Source organism: Galleria mellonella, unplaced genomic scaffold (assembly GCF_026898425.1).
Source record: "Galleria mellonella isolate WM207_F2 unplaced genomic scaffold, CSIRO_AGI_GalMel_v1 utg800, whole genome shotgun sequence".
NCBI lineage: Eukaryota > Metazoa > Arthropoda > Insecta > Lepidoptera > Pyralidae > Galleria > Galleria mellonella.
This window is the reverse complement of record NW_026442158.1, coordinates 580,004-602,168: the sequence shown is the minus strand read 5'-3', so window position 1 is coordinate 602,168 and position 22,165 is coordinate 580,004. Positions and strand designations below refer to the sequence as shown.

At 31.8% G+C, this 22,165-nt stretch overlaps 1 protein-coding gene across 4 annotated transcripts in view; it reads right to left on the bottom strand.

Annotated features, from left to right (window-relative positions):
- The window catches only part of LOC113518499 (kinesin-like protein KIF13B), a 179,620-nt gene that overhangs the window by 72,324 nt on the left and 85,131 nt on the right, over window positions 1-22,165 (bottom strand). For all 4 annotated transcript variants that reach the window (XM_052901813.1, XM_052901814.1, XM_052901815.1 and 1 more), the window contains exon 3: window positions 20,045-20,208. In XM_052901813.1, coding sequence (XP_052757773.1) covers window positions 20,045-20,208 — 164 coding nt within the window. The remainder of the gene's footprint in view (window positions 1-20,044; window positions 20,209-22,165) is intronic.

Below are 22,165 nucleotides of genomic sequence, written 5' to 3'. Positions count from 1 at the left end.
AAATAGTATTGTCTGTATGATGTGACATTTTCAAATATATACCTACGCATAAATATCTTCACTGGATATGTACTTAAAGTCCAAAATACCATAAAATAAAATCCAATAAGAGTATTTCACCCGGAAGCGAGAAAGAGCCATTGTATCGTATCTCTAAACAAATTGTCTTCGATAAAACATTTTATTTTACCATGTGTAACATTTTAAAGAAATATTGCGCATTTTCTGAACATTGAATGAACGGTTTGGGAGTTTTCACGAAAATAAATGATTATATTCAAAATTTAGTATTATTTTATTCAACGGTTAAACCACAGAATACTCTGGAAGCACTTAAGCTACTTCTACATTGAAAAGCGCGATAAATCTCTAGAATAACGTCTGACTTTTGTTCAGACGATCTATGTTAATATGAATGAAGTTATTATTGCAAGAACTTCGTTATTGTCATACACGAAACTTACGACAACAACTTAGTGAGAATATTGTCTCTCGTAGAATAAATAATAGGTTTCAATTATGTAGTGAGCTCTACCTATTGTAAGTAGTCTAAGCAAGTCGTATATTTCATTTCATTAATTCAATTTAGAACTATTATAATATTATAAACGTAGAAAAAAAATGCCATAAGTTAATATTTTGTTCCATAAAAAAAAACATTGTGTACAAATTTTATGTGTAAACTCTATCGATCGATAGTGAAAATAATTATGAAAATCGGTTCAAAATTAATAATGCAATCACGTAATATATTCACAAAATGAATCGGACGAATTGAAAGTCGTTTAAAACACCTGAACTGGGCAGTGCGATATTCATGAATATTAATGGTAGCGGCAAATTTCTGAATTCAAGTACATATATATTTTTTTCTTTTCATCCAATTATCTAGTTCGTTCTCTATATCAATTGATCGGATAACATTATTCTATTTAATGGTTATTCTATTGGCAGCAGCATGTTTATGATCCTCATTTCTGTATTCATTGCTTTGCAATTCGCCACCACTTCCATCGTACGCTTGTTCTCCTAGTACATTGATTTATTTAACAACCTACTGCAGTTTTGATTATTTGGAATAATATTTTTAGAAATACTATCTATTCCTAATATTTTGTTTGTTTGTAATCTCTTAGCGCTAACAATACAACGGATCATCATGAAATTTGACGTACACGTATATTGGGCATAGATCTCATTTTACGCCAATAATCAATTATGTTCCGGTCACTAAACAATCTCGCAGCCACAGATTCTGTTTATTGTTGTTGTACTTAAACTAGCACAACAACAATAAACAAGTGTTGCTGTTCTTATTTGAAAACCTAAAAGTTTAAAAATATCTGCAAGAAAATGTTCATATTAAAACCTAATTTTCTTCTATATATTATAAAAAGCAGCGACATACTTTGTCTATGTGTATGGTTAAGAACTAGGACGTAGTACATATATTTTTCTTTCTTCTTATAAAATATCTGACCTTCTCTATAAAATATGTGAAAGACAGTAAAACCTAATTAAAATCCATTGCGTGGTTTAGAAGACGTAAGCAGAGAAACAAACACAGACAATGCAAAGTCTCTATGCGTTATGTACTCCTAAATATCTTTTACAGAGATTGTTACAAAATATATATCTCTTAACATTTTCAATAGTGTATATACATAAATATTTGATAAAAAAAAAGCAGTAAAATTATATATAGTACAAAATATTCAGTATTATTTGCACACTATTTCAAAAATTGAATTCATTGTGAACTAAGTATTGCATTGGAAATAAGGAAATTAAATTTACTGGCGTTGAACATCAAAATGCACTTGCGGGATTCGACGTGGCCGTAGGCGAGATGTTACGAGACAATAATTATTCAAAATGCTGAAATGAAAGTTATGTATGATATCTATATAGTTACTCGATTCTATTAATTCTATTAAGATTGACAACTAGTGCCTGTAGCCTGTAGTTCAATTTTGCTTCAATTTCGAATTGAAAAGCGGCGATTTCAATTATAACAAAATGAAATATCAAGATGGAAGTAAACACTATCTTTAATAAAAGTAGTTAAAATTAGTTTGCAATTAATAAAGATTTCGCATGAAAATATAGTTTTCTATTTATTTGACGCGCCACCTACCCATTCATTCTTTAGTTCCATCTACTTGAAAAGGTTGTCTGGAAGTGATTGCTTAACAATAAGACCACCTATAAGATACGAGTATCTTACAAAGCTTATTTAAAACAACAATTAACAATAACCATCAACCATTCATGTAATATTAGTACAATAAAGTATTAAATAAATAATATATTTAGCCAGTAGTTGCCGCGCTTGGCATGCGGATTGGCAACCGCATTTGATATTTTAAGAGGGACGCAGCAAAAAACTTTATTAATGATAGTATTAAAAAGTGACCCAAACTCTGTTATGATACTTTGAAGCTATTTTCTCACTTCAAATACTGCAAATTCGGAGTGTAAAATGTTAAAATTAATTAACACAGTTTTTGGGTGTCATCGACCAACGGGGTCTAGCAACAGACATCTGGTTAATTACATTTTTACTGACCGCAATGTGAGATAGGTCGCTTTGAACCCATTACTTGGTTAATACGATGTCGACTTCACACTTGACGGAATCAGTGCGAGCCGCATTCGGACACTTTCAATTAAAAAAAATCATGTAAATCGACTCAGAATTAGCAAAGATATCGTACTAACAGTTCAGTCAAAAGGCATCTCATTTTTTAAGTACAGAATATGAGCTATTTTTTGCGACTTTACTCACAGAAACTATCGACCATCAACCTACGAACACAAAGCGACTAAAAACATTAGTAGAGGCTGTCTTAGAGAAAGGTCCTAGGAAGTTCAGCTCTCAATATATCCACTTATAACTGATGTATTGAATGTGATGTTAATTTAACTTTGTAATTTAACTTTGTATAACTAGTTCTAACTCTCATTCATATTTACAATATTAGCAAAGAGGGGGGAAAAGAGATTGTTAGCAATGGTGTTTGACAGCCCCATTGCTAGCAATATGCCCTATTAGGTCGACCTCCACGTGGTTCCCCTTGGAAACCATCGTGAACAATTATTGTTGAATTCGTCACGATGGGCTACCTGACCTGCTTCATCCTCACCTATCATCCTTCACTGGTGCCCCGCCAGTGTATATCGATAGCGCGGGTAGGGTTACCATTCCATTATCATCCATTAAAAAAAAATATTAGCAAAGAAAGTATTTTAATGTATAAAGTCTACCTTTCTTAGTCTTGTCGTGGCGACTTCGAAAATAATCAAGTAGCAATCGCCTACATCCATAAATGTCTTACTTCATTCACATCCATAAGACAATTCGATCCCGGAGACTCCGGAGATCAGATAAATACCTTGAAAATATATCTTCGGTTAAAGTATTTGTTTAAGTCAAACAATAAGGAATTACATTAAGCAATTCCACAATATATCTACGAGTAAAAGTACCGCATATTAAAGCTTAGACTTACACTGTAATGAAAAGACATTTAAATGTGTAACGACGTCATTTACTACCTAACCAAAAGCTGCGACTGTAAGCGCAAGTGGATTAAACGATCCTAAAATCACTTCAATTTCTTTTTATTACAAACTAGAATATTAGATTACACGTACCTACGAACTTTAAAATAACTTTATTATATTTTTTATACTACTATAGTTGCAAATAAGCATACGGCCCGTCTGAAAATAAACGGGGTTACCGTAGCCTATAGACGCCTGTAATACGAGTACCAAGGAAGTCAAGCACGCTTTGCGGACCGTTAACAAACCTTAATACGCTCTTTTTGAAGAACCCCATGCTGTAGTCTCTAGGAAAAGCCTAAGCAAGAAGATCATTCCGCAACCTGAGTGTTAGCAAGAGAAAGCTCTGTAACCGTACTATGCGTGACCATTCTGGTTCCAATGTGTGAGGATGGATTCTCTGCCTATGGAAGCGGTACGATGGTGAAAGGTTGCTTTAAACATCATATTGATGAGTTCTTCAGAACACAATCCGTTATATAGACGGTAGAAGATGCAAAGAATATTATCTTTGAATTTTTTTATGTAACTTAGAATGGCAAACAAACTGACGGCTCACGTAATGGAAAATGGTAAACGTCGCCTATAAACATAAAGAATACTTCTAATTTAAAAGAGAGGAGTAACACTTTTGGTTTAAAAGAGAACAATCAAATCATTTATTGATTCAATACTAATTGATCAAGATTTACTGAAATCGGTTTCATTGGAATTCCTTCAATGAGACCTTCAATTATTCGCAGTAGAAAACGACATCGCAACACTACAAATAAAAATCAACTACTTTACCAAAAGTAATCATAATATAATTCGCTATAAACTTATTACTTGGCACAGTTTTATAGTCGTCAAGCCGAAAATATCTACTAGTTACCCGATGAATGCATTAACGTTTCGAAATCAATTTCCCGACTAGCACCACCTTACTCCCTTCAGGAAATTGCTGGGAATGTACAGATGGCGCCAATCTAAACTTCGATACTTAGAAGTTGCGAAGTAGTAGTAGTTATAGACTTAGCTGTATATTACTGTCAAAACATAAGTTTATCTTTATTATTCACAAGCTTTTGCTATTTGACTTTGCGGAATCGGAATCATGTCGACTGACCAAAATCAATAACAGTCCTATGCCCATCCCATATATAATTCATACATAGCTAATTAAACTAAACGTTGGTAGGCAGATGTTTGAATCATCTCAGATATTAAGTTAAGAACATAGAAACATTATTTGACACCCCTATTTTATAGTTAGTAATAAATAATTATTTAAGTTAATGGTACAATTAATCCAACAGCTGCAAAGCATTAGTTAACGAAGACGCGTTCACAGTTTAGAAGGCAGACGAGCGAAGAAGAATTAATTACCGATAGTTAGGTACGACATTCCTCTTGATAGAAGCAATTTCAAGTTTGATTTATCTTTTTTGATCTGACAGAATTCCTGTTATCTAAGCGAAATCTAAATAATGATGTCTATATACATGCACAAAGAAAATTTTATGAACTTACTGCGTTTGTCGTTTCCGACAATTGTTTCTACTTCTTCCTGATATATACCATATACGTTATGTTGTACATGTATATGAATATCAAAACCTAAATATTTTCACTCGATGAAAACATTATAAATAAATAAAAGAAAAATAAAATAAATATCAATTTAAATTATAAATAAATAAATAAATAAAATCACTTTAGAACGTGTGCATCTATTTGGCAAATACGTTTTTGTTGTATTTGTAATTACCCGGACAAAGTCTGTATGAAAGAAAATATTTGAAAAATTATCTATAAAAGAGAAAAATGTACACACGTGTGATGTTGAGACAAGCAGCTTGTATTAAAAAAAAATCATTTTTAACTAGAAAAACTACGGTGTTGTCAAATAGCAACTGGCAGAGAAATGTAAAATTACGAAGACTCCATTTATGTCATTAAACTTGCGTTAATTGGACTGTCTGAGATGAGGCGGCCGAAATTATTTGATGAAGCGTAGAGCCACTAATTAGATCTAGATTAAACTAATTGCGAACAATAATATATATTGCCAAAATAACTTTAATCATATATCAAATGAAAACTAATAACGTTAACATAACACTTATGATGACATCAGACTACCTGTAATGAGATCTAACAACGACATTACTACCAATATGAGTATAGCGACAGATCAAGTTGACCTTCCACGTGGTTCCCCCTGGAAACCGCCGTGGGTATTCTTGTCGAATTCGTCATGATGGGCCAACTAAGCTGCATTCATTCCTCACTCACTGGTGCCCCATCAGCGTATACCGATAGCACAAGTGCGGTTACCATTCCAATTACACGCATTAAAAAAACTTTCTACTGTTTTTTTTTTTTTTTTACTAAGCTTTTTATCCATATAATCTTTTACAGTACTAGTATTATATTATATGGTTCGTGTGATCATTTGCCTCCCTAACAATAAAAAAATACTAGTTTTCAGACTGTTCCACAAAAAATAGATATTTCAAATGAGATAAAATTTATATATATATATATATATATATATATATATATATATATATATATATATATATATATTTTATACAACTTAGAATAGCAAACAAGCTAACGGCCCACCTGATGGAAAGTGGTAACCGTCGCCTATAGACATGAGCAGTACCATGGACATAACTGAGTATACTGTTTCGCCCATGATACCCCAAATGACTTATGCGTTGACATACGAAAATGAATTCTATTAATCAATTTGTTTAAAATTGACAAACTTTGTAAATATCGCACATGTTACACAATAAAATAATACAAACAATTTCAAAACTTTTTAATTTTAGAAATTGCTTTATAATCTTTACTGTAATATTGTACTAGTGAACGTGAGTTTGTTTGTTTATTTGTTTTCTAAATATATTAGCACCTTAATGGCTGAACCAATCGCTATATCACAATTACAGACAGGTAATTGTCAAATTAGCTGGCTCGTTTTTTTATCAGTGCTTTATATACTTACGTACATAATGTATCTTGATTTCTGCATCTTTTTAATGCGTAAAATCTCATTTTTATAGATGCAGAAATTATAAAATAAAATAAATAAAGAAGTTATAAAGGAAACACTCATAACTATTTATTACACAAAATTGTATGAAAAAGTTGAGCCGTTTTTCTCGAAGCAATTGTATGTAGACACATTACCTATATAATCTAACATATTTGCTATATAGGATGGAATATAGGCTACTTTTAATCCCGATCAGTGCATATATCCTAGTCACAAACACGGTAAAGCTAGTATGTTTAACATTCGTTCCTAGAAGTGAAAATAGAGCGGTCGATTTACGGCAAGCAATGAATTCACAATCACAAATATTATGAATAGATAATGCAAATTGAGTTATACATTAGTTACAGTTGTTGGAGGATTGTTCTATTCCGATATCGCAAATTATTACCAACTGACTGAACGTTACATTTTCTGCTACATTTAGAAAACAAGTACTGAGTGTCTGTAGTGTGAGCAATAGCAAATCGTAATAAGTGGTAGCAGCGCGTATCTAAAGTGGTTTCCGATTGGTCGATAATTGCTCATTTACGCAAAAACATCTACACTACACTACGCCAAGGAGATCGCCTTTCTTATCTATATATACAGAACGGACGCATTTTGATCGTACTCGTCAACATTAGTCAATAAAAAATAGTAATTCTTTTTACAACCTCCAAAATGGAAATTCTCGATTTATCTTTACTATTTCTGTATATTATGTATTATCATCATATCAGCCGTAAACTGTCTACTGCTGAACATAGGCCTCCCGCATAAGGGGGGTTATGACATTAGTTGTCACGCTTGGCAAGCGGATTGGCAACCACAGTTAGGTTTTAATGTTTTAAGAGGGACGAAGCTGCCCATCCCTCTCCCTCTTTAATCGTCTCTTACAACACCCATGGAAATGTAATTTGTATATATCATCATCATCATCATATCGGCCTTTAACTGTTCACTGCCGAACATAGGCCTCCTTCATAAGGAAAGTTTTGTTGGTTAGTTGCCACACTTGGCAAGCGGATTGGCAACTACAGTTAGGCTTTGGTGATGTTTTAAGAGAGACCTGGTGCTCATGTCATGTCATTAAGTTCCCTTAGTCGCCTCTTACAACATTCACGAAAAAGGGATTTGTTAATGTTACGTGATAATGACGCCAATTTTAGATTGATTTTGAAAATCCTTCTTGTTGCGAAGCAATCTACCAAACAATTCCACCTTCCAAATTCAAATATTTTACCTGCCTAAAAACATCTCAGCTTTCATTGAAGTATTTTGAATGGATCAATAAATGAATAAAATTCTTTAAAGTTTTCAAAGCAAATTCTACTCGTAGAGAACGAATAAGTAAAACAATCGGGTGGTTCTGCATTTTTGCTGACTTGGCGCTTTGCAGAGAAGATAATATTATTCATGTTATTCGTAGGTTTTCATGAGAAAAAGAAATGGAAAATTAAACATTTAACCGACAGTGAAATGATTTCACGAATATATTAGTAAGTCTATCATTTGTCTAGTACCCATAGTAGTTATTGTTTAGTTTCTTTTTTTTATTAATTTGACAGCAGTGAAGCTGTGTAAAACATTCAGTAGTATTTGTTTTTAAAATAAACAAACGCTCAGATGTAGAATGAACTATGCCGAGGCTTTCCCTAGCAACTACACTATGGAGTTCTTCAAAAAGGGTATATTAAGATCACCTCAGGTTCGACACACTCACGTGATACCCCATAGGCTACATAAGCATAGATTTCCCATAAGACAGGCTGTATCCTTGTTTGCCAAGTTCACGGTATAAAAAAATTACCCACTCTGTTCACAAGCTTGGAACACTAGCCGAAATAAAATAATTGTTAAAATAATTCCATACATAAAAAAAAAACATAAGTTCGCGTGGGTGAAACTCGTTTAAATATTTACGAGTCAAAATAGATGAGTGAATGACTGAATGCGTAAATGGACCGCCATTAGCTCGCTGTCAATTTTACGATCGACACGAACGAGTTTAGACTATAAACTGAGCTGTTTATCTTACTTTGAGAGAAAAATGAGCATAAAACTTCTAAGGACATTCTATAGTATAAAGTGTCCCACACGCGTTGATCTATCACAACCGAGCTAAAATAAATAAAAATAAATTTACTATATAGCTGCACCCAATTTGTATATAAATATTTTTATGTGCTAAGTCAGGATATTTTAAATCTGTTCGCTTTTTAAACATGATGGAGTAACAAACATCGAGATATCTTCACAGACTTTCACATTAAAAGTATCAGTAGAATAACATCTTATACAATGAAAAATACAGTCAATTTGTGCTAAGAAAATGTAAATAGCGATACCGAATTAGAACTGCCATTATGGTAATAGGCACAGCGACCCTAAACATTGGGACTGAAACTAATCCTTTTGACCTTTCCCTTACCTACACATTTAATCTTATACAACTTTCTAAATTAGAGAACACCCAAACAATAACAGTACCTATCGTTGATTAAATAAACTGAAGTTGTCGTTTGTAAATAAATATTAATTAAATAAATATTAGGTCTCTTACAAAAGACAAAATTGACTTAGGTTTACGTTAGTAGTGTATTAACATTACGATATCAGCCGTCAACTGTTCACTGTCGAACGGCAACTTAGACAGCCGCAATTACACTTTGGTGATGTTTAAAGAAGGACGCTACTAACCATACGTCGACCATGAAATTCCCTTAGTCGCCTCTTATGTTCCATCTATCCATCCATATATATCCTAATCCATCTATGCCGGGACCAAAGAAAAATTGTGAACGATAGAGTAGTGAATAATAGATGTTAATCCCCAATGCTAAATCAATATGTTTTGTACATAAATTTTGGATTTTGTAAAATAAGTACATTAGAAGAAAGATAAGGGATGTAAATCATGTGTAACGTAAGATTTTACTTCATAATAGAACCTACTTCAAAAACCTTGAAGAATTAATCTTATAAGACTAAGACAGGTGTATAGGATCATCCTCTTCACAATCGGCGCAGATTAGACAATTTTATATGTGAATATGACTGTAGGCTCTTTAATATGCCAATACATGTCTATATAGATATGTAACGGGGAATTAATGAACTCGCTGTGTTTTTGTCGTTTCTGACAATTATTTCCAATACTTGTTATTGATTTTAAAAATAATAACCGTTCATGAAAATCCATCAAGCTATTCCAGCTATACATTGCGCTAAAACATTCAGATACATAAATATTTTTCAGATGTCTGTAAGTACACACTTGAAAAACAAGATGTCATCTTGGCGGTATATAACTAAAACTAAGTAGTACAATATTCGTTAATTATATGTAGTAGCTTCTAATTAGCTTATTCTTGTCATGTATATTTAATTATTACGTTATTACAGTTATAAGCTTCCCTCAAAAATAATAAATAAATAAACTACAAATGTTTAATACATTATTCTATTTTAGTTACTGCGCTAAATAAAAAGTTTTATCTCTTTTTAAAAGCTCAAAACATTCAATTGGAAAGAAAACGACAAATACAAACTGCCTATGAATATCCAACTTCAGTTTAACGGAATACCAAAAGCGGATAAAAGGATCATCACTATACGGACCAAAGGGGGGCAAAAAACATGGGCGACATTCATGGGGCCTTTAGTGCGTTGTTTACGACCACTATTTGTTTACTCGTTTCTAAGTGTTATTTCAGAACTGGCCGACTATCCGAGAATAGTGGGAGTACGCGACTAGCAATAATAACATTATTTATAGTGGAGAAGTAGGAAAATAAAACTTGCCGTCCACTACGACGCCAAAACTAATTAATTCCGTATAAAATTATTCACTAAAACTGAGAACAAGTATAAATCATTACCAGAGGGAGACTTTGTACAAAAGTCGTTTGCTTGGGTACCTCTGTCCCAATCATGTTTCAACCGTTAAGCAGTTGTTAGCATGGCTATGTTTCGGTTTAAAGGGTGCGATATGCCAGTGGATTTACAGGGTACAGAGGAATAACATATGAGTCAGCAGGAATGGCAACGCATGGGGGGTATCATGGGTGAAACAGTATACTCTGTTATGTCCATGGTACTGCTCATGTCTATAGGCGACGGTTACCACTTTCCATCAGGTGAACCGTTAATTTGTTTGCCGCTCTAAGTTGTATAAAAAAAAATTAAACAACTTTCACATAGAATAATAACACCAACAATAAAAATGTAAAAGTAATTTATAATATATTTCCAAAAAAACAACGTAACTTCTTAGTCCTCAGGAATGATAACGCATGAAGAATATCATGAGCGACATGGCATACTCTGTTACATCAATAGTACTGTTCTATAAGCGACGGGTACCGCTTTCCATCAGGTGGACCGTCAGCATGATTGCCTTTCTAAATTATAATATAACATAAAAAAACCGACTTCAACATGTAATAATAAACACTTAAAAGAATCATCAAATTGATTAAAACTTACGTTTAACTTTCATTGGCCTACACAAATAAGTTTGTCACATATATGTGACTTATATTGAGCGATTTTTACAGTCTATAAAGCTGTATAAAAAAAAGAGAAAAAAAACTTATGCCTAAAATTGCAATAATAAATTATGTCATAATCACTCAGCTATGAATGTTAACAAACATTGTATCTCTCCAATTTATTATTACCTTCAGTTCTTAGATTATATACATAGAGCGTCTCCACAAACAAATGCTTCGAGAAAAGCGGGTCAACTTTTTCATACAATTTTGCACGTCAAATAGTTATGAGTATTTCTCCTTTATAACTTTTATATTTATTTTATAACTTTTGCATCTTTTTAATACGTACAAACTCATTTTATTTATTAAATAAATATAGATACCTCAAGACACATTATGTGCGTAAGTATATAGAACATTGATAAAAAAACAAGACAGCTAATTTGCCAATTAACTGATAAAAAGTTGACCCGTTTTTGAGACTAAGCCTATATAATCTAAGCTTCAGTTATTGTTTTATTCACTGGCGAGTAGTTATTGACTTTTTTAACTTTAAATATTATATAATATTAACATTATTTTCTTTTATAATTCTTCCTACATTAGAACTAAATTAGTCGGAGTATGTAACTTCATTTGTTTATTTGTTTTTTCTTAATGATTGTAAATCTTTTGAGTATATTTACCCAAAACCGTTCATACAAAATATCTCTTTCGTCTGGCAAAACTTCTAAGTACTATGATACTCGCCGTACATTTTAGCCACCTAAATTTACATGCTACAACGCACATAATATTGTGTTTAAGCCGTTTTAAGTACACGGCTTACAAAACGAGAAATTTTGTCTGCGGAGCCTTTATAAGCTGTGGTGTTAACATACACACATATACACATGAAAGAATAAACAAATATAATAAATATTGCTCTGCAAAAAACCTAATTCAATACACTAACAAACAATGAGACGTTTTGTACTCTACAATTACGAGTATTTGTATCGTAGATAGTAGGGTGATTTTTAGCAAGTGCGATTTCTGCCTTAGGGGACGTTCAAGTATTACGTAATGCAATTTTTGAAAATTTTTGATGATCAATTTCATAAGAAACTGTAAAAATTGGTTCAGATTATCCGATGTAACTACGTTCATAAACGTTAACAGACAATTGCTTAAAATTGAAATGAATTGTGAAAGAGACCCTCGTCCTTTTTAATGTCGATTGAAAATTATTCAACGGGCGAATAATAGTGATAATGAAATTCTGATCTGACTCCAACTATTAATATGTATTAACATTAAATTTGCAGTTTGCAATAAGTTTTTCTTTTTATACTTATCATATAAGCAAAAGAGCAGACGGTCCACCTGTTTACTTAGTATACAGAACATACATTATTGTTACATATTTTTAAACGTAGGCTAGTTACGATAAAAGCCGATAGAAGCCGTTCGCACCCCATATACATAGTTCTAGGCCTGAATATATACAATAGCATCTTTAGTCGTGAACACACACAAACACACACGCCGACGAACAACAAGATGTTCCACAGACGTTAATGTGGTTGAAAATTTGAATTTGGAACCCAGAATCGTGTGTCTACAAATTGCAAAGAAAAACTGTTATGAGTAAGTACACAATGTATTGGAAGACAAACATAGCTCAGTACCTTCACCTTTATTACGTATAGGCAGAAAGCGACAATTTATTTTGACGTCGTTTCAGATATATTCAGGACAATGCGTATATTTTCCTTCCTCCCTTTTGTTGTGGTATAATTGAAATGAAATTGGCTTGTATTATATTCGAAACCATAAAAAAGCTAAAATATTTCAAGACTTTTGAAAGTAATATAAATGTAACATAAATTAATGAACAGTCACGTACACAAACACACTTGGCGCGTGACTTATGCGCTTTTTACACAACATCGACAAAATAAGGTTCTCTCTAAATTCTGACAAATGTTTTGTTGAAATTATATTACGCCATTACATCACTAATTCTGAACTGGTTATGACAATACAAGTATATTTCGAAAATAATAAGATTTTTACTCCCACGTTTGTCCCATATAAAATTTGCGAGAAAGAAATTCACCGATTTTCCTCGCGAAGCAAGACTTGTTGCGAACCAAAATGTACTTACAGATATGCAATTCCAAGTTCTAAATTCAAATGTTTTCGATCTCACTACTGTCTAGAAAACATCTATTTATTCAGCTTTTGTCTGAACTAATATATCTATCTAGCAACTCGTCGTTCACGATTGAAGTTTTTTTTTTCAAGCAATTTTTCATGAACAACATGCATATAAAATATTCCTGTCTCAAATATTTTTTTTTTACTTTAACGAATGAAACAAAACTAGAAAATGAATGAATAAGCTAGTGAATGACTAAAACTAAATCACGACGGCCTGTTAAAACAGTAAAAGGCGCTCGAGCGGCGTGCGACTATCGTTTGCAGGATCACAAGTATCAAACTTAATCCGATGTTTCGCCGTTCAGAGACGTGAGACGAATGCCGTAACTACACACAGAAGCTTTTTAAGCGACTTCCAAAAGAAGATGGCTCTTAATTCGAGGGTTTTTGTTCGAATACGCGTGTATGTTATGCGATATCTTTGGCAACACTGCACCCCACTCAGATGATGTATGGGCTTTTTGCAAAAGTAACTAAGCAATACGAGAGATGTCGATCTTATATCCACTAGTACTATCACTATTGAAGTTATTTTTTTAAAATATCATAAAAAAAATATCCTCACCTCTATAATACCTAATGGGGTAATTGTTTACTTTTAAATACCATTAATACAATTTTGTATGTAAGCACTAGGGTTATAACATTGATTTAATTTTTACTGTCATAACGTTATAATTATTTTAATGAATAAATAAATAATAATAATAAATTTATTGTTTACTGCTGTTGTGAATTTTATTAAAACCAATGTTCATAAAATCTTATAGAGAATTCAATGTGTAAATAAACAAAGTTACTTGTATATATTTTATCCAAAAAATTAATTAATAAATATGTGCTATAAAATCACTAACTGTAACCTGATGTGACAGATTACTAAGATACTTGCTGGTTGCGCAAGGTTTTCCTGGCGTAAAGTAGGTCAGATTCGACACATGCAAAGGTCATTTCATCCATACCCATATCCATGAGAGGCCCATGCCGGACAAAATTTGATATTAAAATTACATTATACCCTTGGCTTCAATATTACGAATGAAATTGTTTTTCTTTTGCGAGGCAATATATACTTGTTGTACATTTTTATTCCAAAAGAACATTCTGTGGCTTTAAATTTTAAACGTGCTAGGTACCCGCCTTCACTATTCAGAGCGTCGTTTTAATAGCCCACGCTCGAGGAAATACTAAGGCGAATGTTGAAAATCCTTTAACATTTCGATAGCGAAATTTTTATTTAATATCCTTTCAAATTTTATTTAACATGTCCTGTTCTATTCTCTGAGCTTGCCCGGTCTCTCGTCGTATTTTTTTAAATTATTTTTTAATTTAGATCGTACGTTAATATAACATAAAACATTAATTGTTATACTACCGGGTTACCTTCTGACATTCAGGTATTGCCTCTGACTAAATTTAAAAGAGCTAACTAAATGGCTTTTGGACAAACTTTTTTATAGTAAGAATGATCTTGGTGTTAGGATGACATTTTAATCATTTTTTACCCCATCTATTGACAATTTTTCTATTTTGTAAATTTATTGTTCACGATGGTATATATATATATATATATACATATATATATATATATACATATATATATATATATACATATATATATATATATATATATATATATATATATATATATATATATATATATATATATATATATATAAATCGTCGTACTATATAATCTAGACTTTTAATATATAGAGACAGTTTTGTAATTGAATTATTTTTGTTTATTTTTTTATATAAAATGTAAAATATTTGCATGCCTACATCCTTAATATAAACAGGTGGCAAAATAATACATTTGTTATAATTTTAAACTGTTTAATGCAAATAAACTTATTTCATTTCATTTCATTTGGATGAGTGTGAATATAACCTATACCTATACAATCGTCATTTAAATCCATACAATCGTTTATATGTAATTGAGTAACAAACATACAAATATATTTACAAACCTTCCCGTTATAATATTACTACGATTAGTATTTCAATTTAGAATAAGTTATTTTATTTTACTAAATAGACTAATCAAAAAATTATAGATAAATCTTACTTTTAGTATGTTTAAATAATACTATTAAATCACTATGTATTTTGTAAAAGTATAAGAAAACAAAAAAAGAGCATTCACATCAAAGTCTAGCAACATCCGAAAACTGCCAATTTTCGATCACAAACAACAGTCAATATTTCTGAACGATTGTTTAAAATGTGCGCAGCTATTATGTGGACTGAAAACATAAATTATCGATTATTCCAAAGCTAAAATAGTCAGTAATTTTACAGTTAAGAGTGCAATTTATAATATTAAACCACATCATTGGAAACCATGAAACGAGATAATAAAACCGCAAACGAATCATGCTCAGAACAATGGTCGAGAATATATATTGCTAATAACTAATGACATGTAATGTAATGTGTAAACATAAGTAAGCTGATACGTAATTTCTATATTACTATTGTACTAAACTAGTTGTTATCTTGTAGAAATCAATATCATTGGTTCATCATATCAGCCTTTAATTGTCCACTGCTGAACATAAGCCTCCGCCTTGGGGGTTTTGCCCGTAGTTGCCACGCTTGACAGGCGGATTGGCAACCCCAGTTAAGCTTTGGAGATGTTTTGAGAGGGACGCTGTTGCCCATCTCTCGGTCTCCCTTACTCGCCTCGTCCGACACCCACGGAAAAGGAAGGGGTGGTCTATTCTATGGCATGACCACACTGCTAAATAATTGGTCATTTGATTAGAATTAATTTAATTCCACTACCTTTAGTATGTCTGCGACTACCCACACTCGAAGATTGACTACCACTATTACCACCAGAAATTCCATCCCTCTTAAAACATCTCTAAAGCCTAACTGCGGTTGCTAATCCGACTGCTAAGCGAGGCAACTACTGGAAAAAACCCCCAAAGGGGGTGGCTTATGTTCAGCAGCAGACAGTTAAAACCTGATATTGTAATATTATGATATCAAAATTAATATTATAAAGCAGAAATTTGTTTGTACCTAATAAATAAACTAAAATAAAAACCTTTAACCGATTTAAAAAAAAATCCAATTATAGAAACGCAACGTTATCAGCGAACAATTGGCTATTTTAATTAGTGTTCTTAATATTATCAAGTGTTCTTTTTTTAAATGAAGACGCAGCAGATTTTTTTTTAATAGTAATAATAATAGTGACCGTAATGACAAAGTAAGAAGAAAAAAAAAACAAATAAAAAGAAAAAATTGACATAGACTGTATTTTTCTACGCGATGAAGCAACGTTTCTCAAGAGACGGCGCCATAAACAAGATTAAAATTATATAAAGGTACTGCTGAAAGCCGTTACATATATCCTATCCACAAGGGACTACAACATTCGGACATTTCATACAAAAAAAAAATCAAACAGCAACTTTAGTCGTAACCAAATTACTATGAAAATGTTAAAAACTGTTGATTACAAATAAAAATCAAAAACAATTGCACAATTTTATTTCATTTTACAGTATTTCAATTACACAAAATATTTTCCATTAATTGTTCTCTTACATTCCCTCGCAACAATATTATTCAATTATTTTACAATAAAAATATAATCAATTACAATTATTATCCAGTAGTAACCACAAAAACTTTATTGAGAACCGGATTGGCAATAAACGCAGTTTCATACTTGTGGAAATGTTTTAAGAGGAACGCTGTCCATGTCTCGACCATTAAGTACTCTTAATCGCCTCTTACAATACCCACGGGAAAAGCTAGCAATAGAAACTAGCCTCCTTGTTTTTATTAACAATTTCTTTTTTCCCCGAATGGTAATATTAAAATCATGGAGACGGCGTGACGTCAGCACATAAGGGGCAGAGAGTAACTATACTATACGAAATAGCACTATACAGTTGTATTAAAACTGCGTAGATGTTTCCAATTTTCAAAATACTTTTTTTAATATAATAATATATAATAGTGTCTGATTTTTCGTGTTTAACTTTTCATAATCTTGACAAACGGCGAAAGTCTATTTTCAACCACTATTCAAAGATTAGGCTTACAATTTAAAACAAAAGACTGACAAACAAAAGCTAATTTTGTTAAGCCTACCAGCGACGTCTTTACTCTAAAAAGATTATCTTTAAGCTAAATTTTTAGCTGAAATCTCTTGACATAATAATAGTTGGATATAAATAAAAGATAATATTTAAAGTACAATTCTAATGAAAAACATTTTCTATTTGCTTTGCAAGACTGCCAATTATGTATAAGTATACGAAAACCTTCGTAGTACTTCAATATCAATGACCTCATAGTTCACAAAACTATATTACAGAGGCAGGAAAAGGAAGGAAAGATAAATAAAAGCATGGACGAGAACAATATAATCACAACTACTATTACATATACATATATATTATTGAGGCGACTGGTAAAACCTACTTTACTATATTCTAACATATATTTGTATGTTTATACTCTTATTTTCTATATTGTTTATCATATACAATATATAGGTACAAAACTTTTTTTACTATACCAACTTGCATGTAATATCTTTTAATATAACATAATGAAAATATAAACAAACGAATAACAAAGCCGACTACAGATAATTTGGTAATACCTCTAATAGTACATATAAAAAATCAATTAATTGTTTAAATGTTTAGATTTGTCAGTAATTTCATTTGAAATTTCAAAACAAACAGTGACTCAATCGCGACAAAACAAATATAATTTGTCCTGTATTAATTTTGTATAACGGAAGTTAACCCTACCACGAAAAGAAATTATCATAATCGATTCAGAATTTGAGACGCTATCCCGCAGAATACAGTGAAATTGAGAACGTTCTACATTCTTTTAAATCGTCTCTATTAATCTTTTAATTTCCTTTACAGAGAAAATAAATTTATTGGTACAAGTCGCCCAACTATATCAACGTTTATCTAACATCGTCTAGCCATTGTCAGTACGTTGCTCTCTGCGCCAAATTAACATTTCAAGATTCAGCACAATCGTAAGTTCCGTTGGTGAATGAATAGCGAAAGCGTAAATGGGCATTAGTCTTTATTAGTGATCTTGGTAATATTGCGTTGCTTTGAGCACCGTAATTACGCTCTTATTCAGCGTAATTACATGTCCAACAAAGCACTATACCTATTACTTTATTAACACATCTCGTAAATATGACAATGGGTTTCCACTGAAATTACATCGAGTTGTATTATATGTGGGTATATATATGTATATGTGTATGTAGTGTAAATATTAGAATGGTAATTGCAACTAAGAATGGCAAATAAACTGACGGCCCATCTGACAGAAAGTGTGGTGGTAACCGTCGCCAATAGGCGACGACACACACGGTTATTCCTTTGTACCCTGTAAATTCACTGCCATATCCCAACCTCCAAACCGAAATACAGCCTTGCAAACACAACTGCTTCACGGTAAAAAAAATAATGGGATAAAGGTGCCCAAGCAAACGACTTTTGTACAGTCTCCCTCTGGTAAATGTTTATTATTATTTGTCTCATTTTATAGAAAATAATTTCATTAGCTATTAGAGAAATGAAATGTCATGTATTTGGGTTTGTAGTAAGAGTAGAGAAGACTTCAGACTTGAAACAAGAGATTTTTTTACTGAACTGTTATCTTGCTAAAGTCCATATCACTTGTTATTTTATAATACATGAAAATAACTATCAAAATTAAATCTAAACAAATAACAAGAAAATTTATCAATAATATAAACATTTTACTTATATAAGTAAGTAAAATGTTTACTTACTTACATAAGTTTAGTTATGTTAAGCCTTCACCGCAAAACTAAAACCTACATCGTTAATTTAACTTGCTCCAACTAATTTCTATTTCAACTTTCTTAGGAGACCTTACTAAAGTTGTCTCTTAAAAAACTATTTGCAACATCTGTCTGAACGAAAATTGAATATCACTACGAGCGAATGTATCTCTGCCTTTTATCCTTTACAACTGTCGATTTCTTATAAAGACTCAAAGAAATACCTAAGTTCAATTCAAAAGCAAACAAGGGACTAGCTGAAACTATACAGACCCATTGCCGGTATTTCTGGTTTTGTTTTTCTTAGATGGTCTTATTAAGAGCTTAACCATCAGCTTAACTATTATTTATTCTTACGTCATTACCCTAAGGTTACCTTGAAAAGATTGATTTCAATAATAAGACCGGCTAATTGTTTTTCTACAAATATTCTATTATATTTGTTTATTAATTTGCATAGAAACACTCATTCACTACTTTATTAGTTTTACGATTACATATAATGTAATGGCCGTGTGGTTCCGGCATAGAATAGGCCACCCCTTTCTTTCCCATGGTGTTATAAGAGCCGACTAATGGAGAGCGACGTATGGGCAGCAGCGTCCTTCTTAAAACATCTAAAGCCTGACTGCGGTTGCCAATCCGCCTGCTAAGCATGGCAACTACAGACAAAACCTCCAAGGGGAGGCTTATGTTCAGCAGTTGACAGTTTATGATGATGATGATACAATGTAAAAATGTAAATCTTATTAATAAAAAATTAAATTTTATTTGGTCAGCACATCAGTTGAAAACAAATGGGCAACTTGAGATTTTTTTATCTTCTTTATATTCCGATTACGATTTTGGTGAAAATAAATTAGAGTTTGGACAGAACAATGTTCACGAGCTATTTTGCTAGTAGGTAATACCAAATGCACTAACCTGTCTGTCCGTATGCAAATATGCAAGCGTTGTATCCGTCGAAAGCATTGTCCAATATATCTCTGCCGAGACATTCGAAGACAATCTTTTGGGAGGCAAAGTTTGGTGCAGACGGCTCCAAGGAGAAGAAACAGTGGTCGAATGCGAACGTCTTTGGTTGTTTTCTGTAAAAGAAAAATTAAAGATAGTTAGCGACATATATAAGTAGATAATTACACTAGGTAATTATTTCCAACGTACTTAGTGTATTTAGTATAATGGTAATAGTTATTTATAGGAATAAAACAGTAAGTAAAACTAATTTGAGCGACAGCCTTATTAGATAATTTACATATTTTAATATATTCTCTTTGTACACAACTTTATTATTAGATCTTTTTTCTCACAAGGTTCTTGAATAAACGATGACGAAACTCGTACATATTTCAATACGATGTAAATTCAATATTTTACATACATACAAATTATCTTGTTGTAGGATAGTTTACATCTAAATTGTTATGTAACGCCATTTATTGAAATTTGCCAAAATAAAGTACAATTTGTATTTACGAGTGTCTCAAAATGGTATTATTATTTATAATATTTAATATATATATATATATATATATATATATATATATATATATATATATATATATATATATATATATGATGTGATATGTGAGGTACTACGTAATTCTAACTTTACATGTTTTTGATATATTCTTTAGCAATATAAAGGTTGTAAGCCTCTTGGTAATAAATAGAAATAAAGCACAGGTTCTCACACTTCATTTATTTTAGATATCATACTATTAAATTATATATTTACTTATTTTACTTTGTATATGACATATAACAAATAATATAACATAAATACCCAACTTCTGTTAATCCATTCACAATTATTTAACTATAGTTTCTTTAGGACTTCCATCAATAATAATTGTGATATATTTTATATAATAACCACGTGGTTTACTATACTTGTTCATTCTTGATACGGCAGGGAGCTCCGCTCTGTTCAACGGTTGGACAAGAAGTGTCTCCCCACCAAAATGACAATCTTTTATATCCAAACGGCTGAATTCGAGTAAACAAGTCAGTGAGATCACGTGTATTTACAATTTCATTAGTTTTTATTTAAGTATCATGATAACAAATTATTATAAAATCAATTAAAATATAAATTAGTGTTCTATATACATTACAAGAATAATTTATTACAAAATTCGGTATAATAACAATTTTAATATTTTTTTTATATTTAAAGTAGTTAGTTTGATTTTTATTAATAAATGTAGGTACACATTTTGACACAAAATGTTTAAAAAAATTAATATAATTTAAAATCAATATCTAAAAACCAACCCTGGTAACAAAACCATCGTGCTAAACTCCAGGTGTATTCATCACGATTGGTTAACTGACTTGCCTTTTCATTCTCACCTATCATCCTTCACTGGCGCCCCGCCAGCGTACACCGTTAGCACAAACGGGATTACCATTCCATTATCATACATTAAAAAAAAAATATCAAAATCAGTTCAGAAATGGCGACGCAACCAGTAATTTTAAAATACAGACAAATTGACTAAATAGTATAAGTATTCGAGACTAAAATAATCAATTAATGAGAGATTCGTAAATTATACATAGTATAAATCTACTCTGTGGGGTTTCGTATATATATATATATATATATATATATATATATATATATATATATTTTGATGGGTGAAAATGGTATGGTAACCCCGCCTACGCTAACGGGATACGCTGGCGGAGCACCAATGAAGGGTGATAGATGAGAATGAAAACAGACCAGTTAGCCCAATTATTAATTCATCAGGATTTAACCATGATAGTTTCCAGGGGGAACCGCGAGGAGGTCGACCTGGTTGGGTATATAGCTAGCAATGGGATTCTCAGTCTCCATTACTAACAACGCCTTTCCCTCCGATTTCGTATATTAGGTATGTATGTCATATAGATTAACTTTATATTCAGAATACTTGCGGAGGGACAGTGCAATATAGTAACAGTAACGAGTACAACTAATGGGCGTTAGTTTAATTAAACGACACACCTTTACTGACCTTTGTAGGGTTGACAACGGTAAAGTAGCTGTCAAGTGTA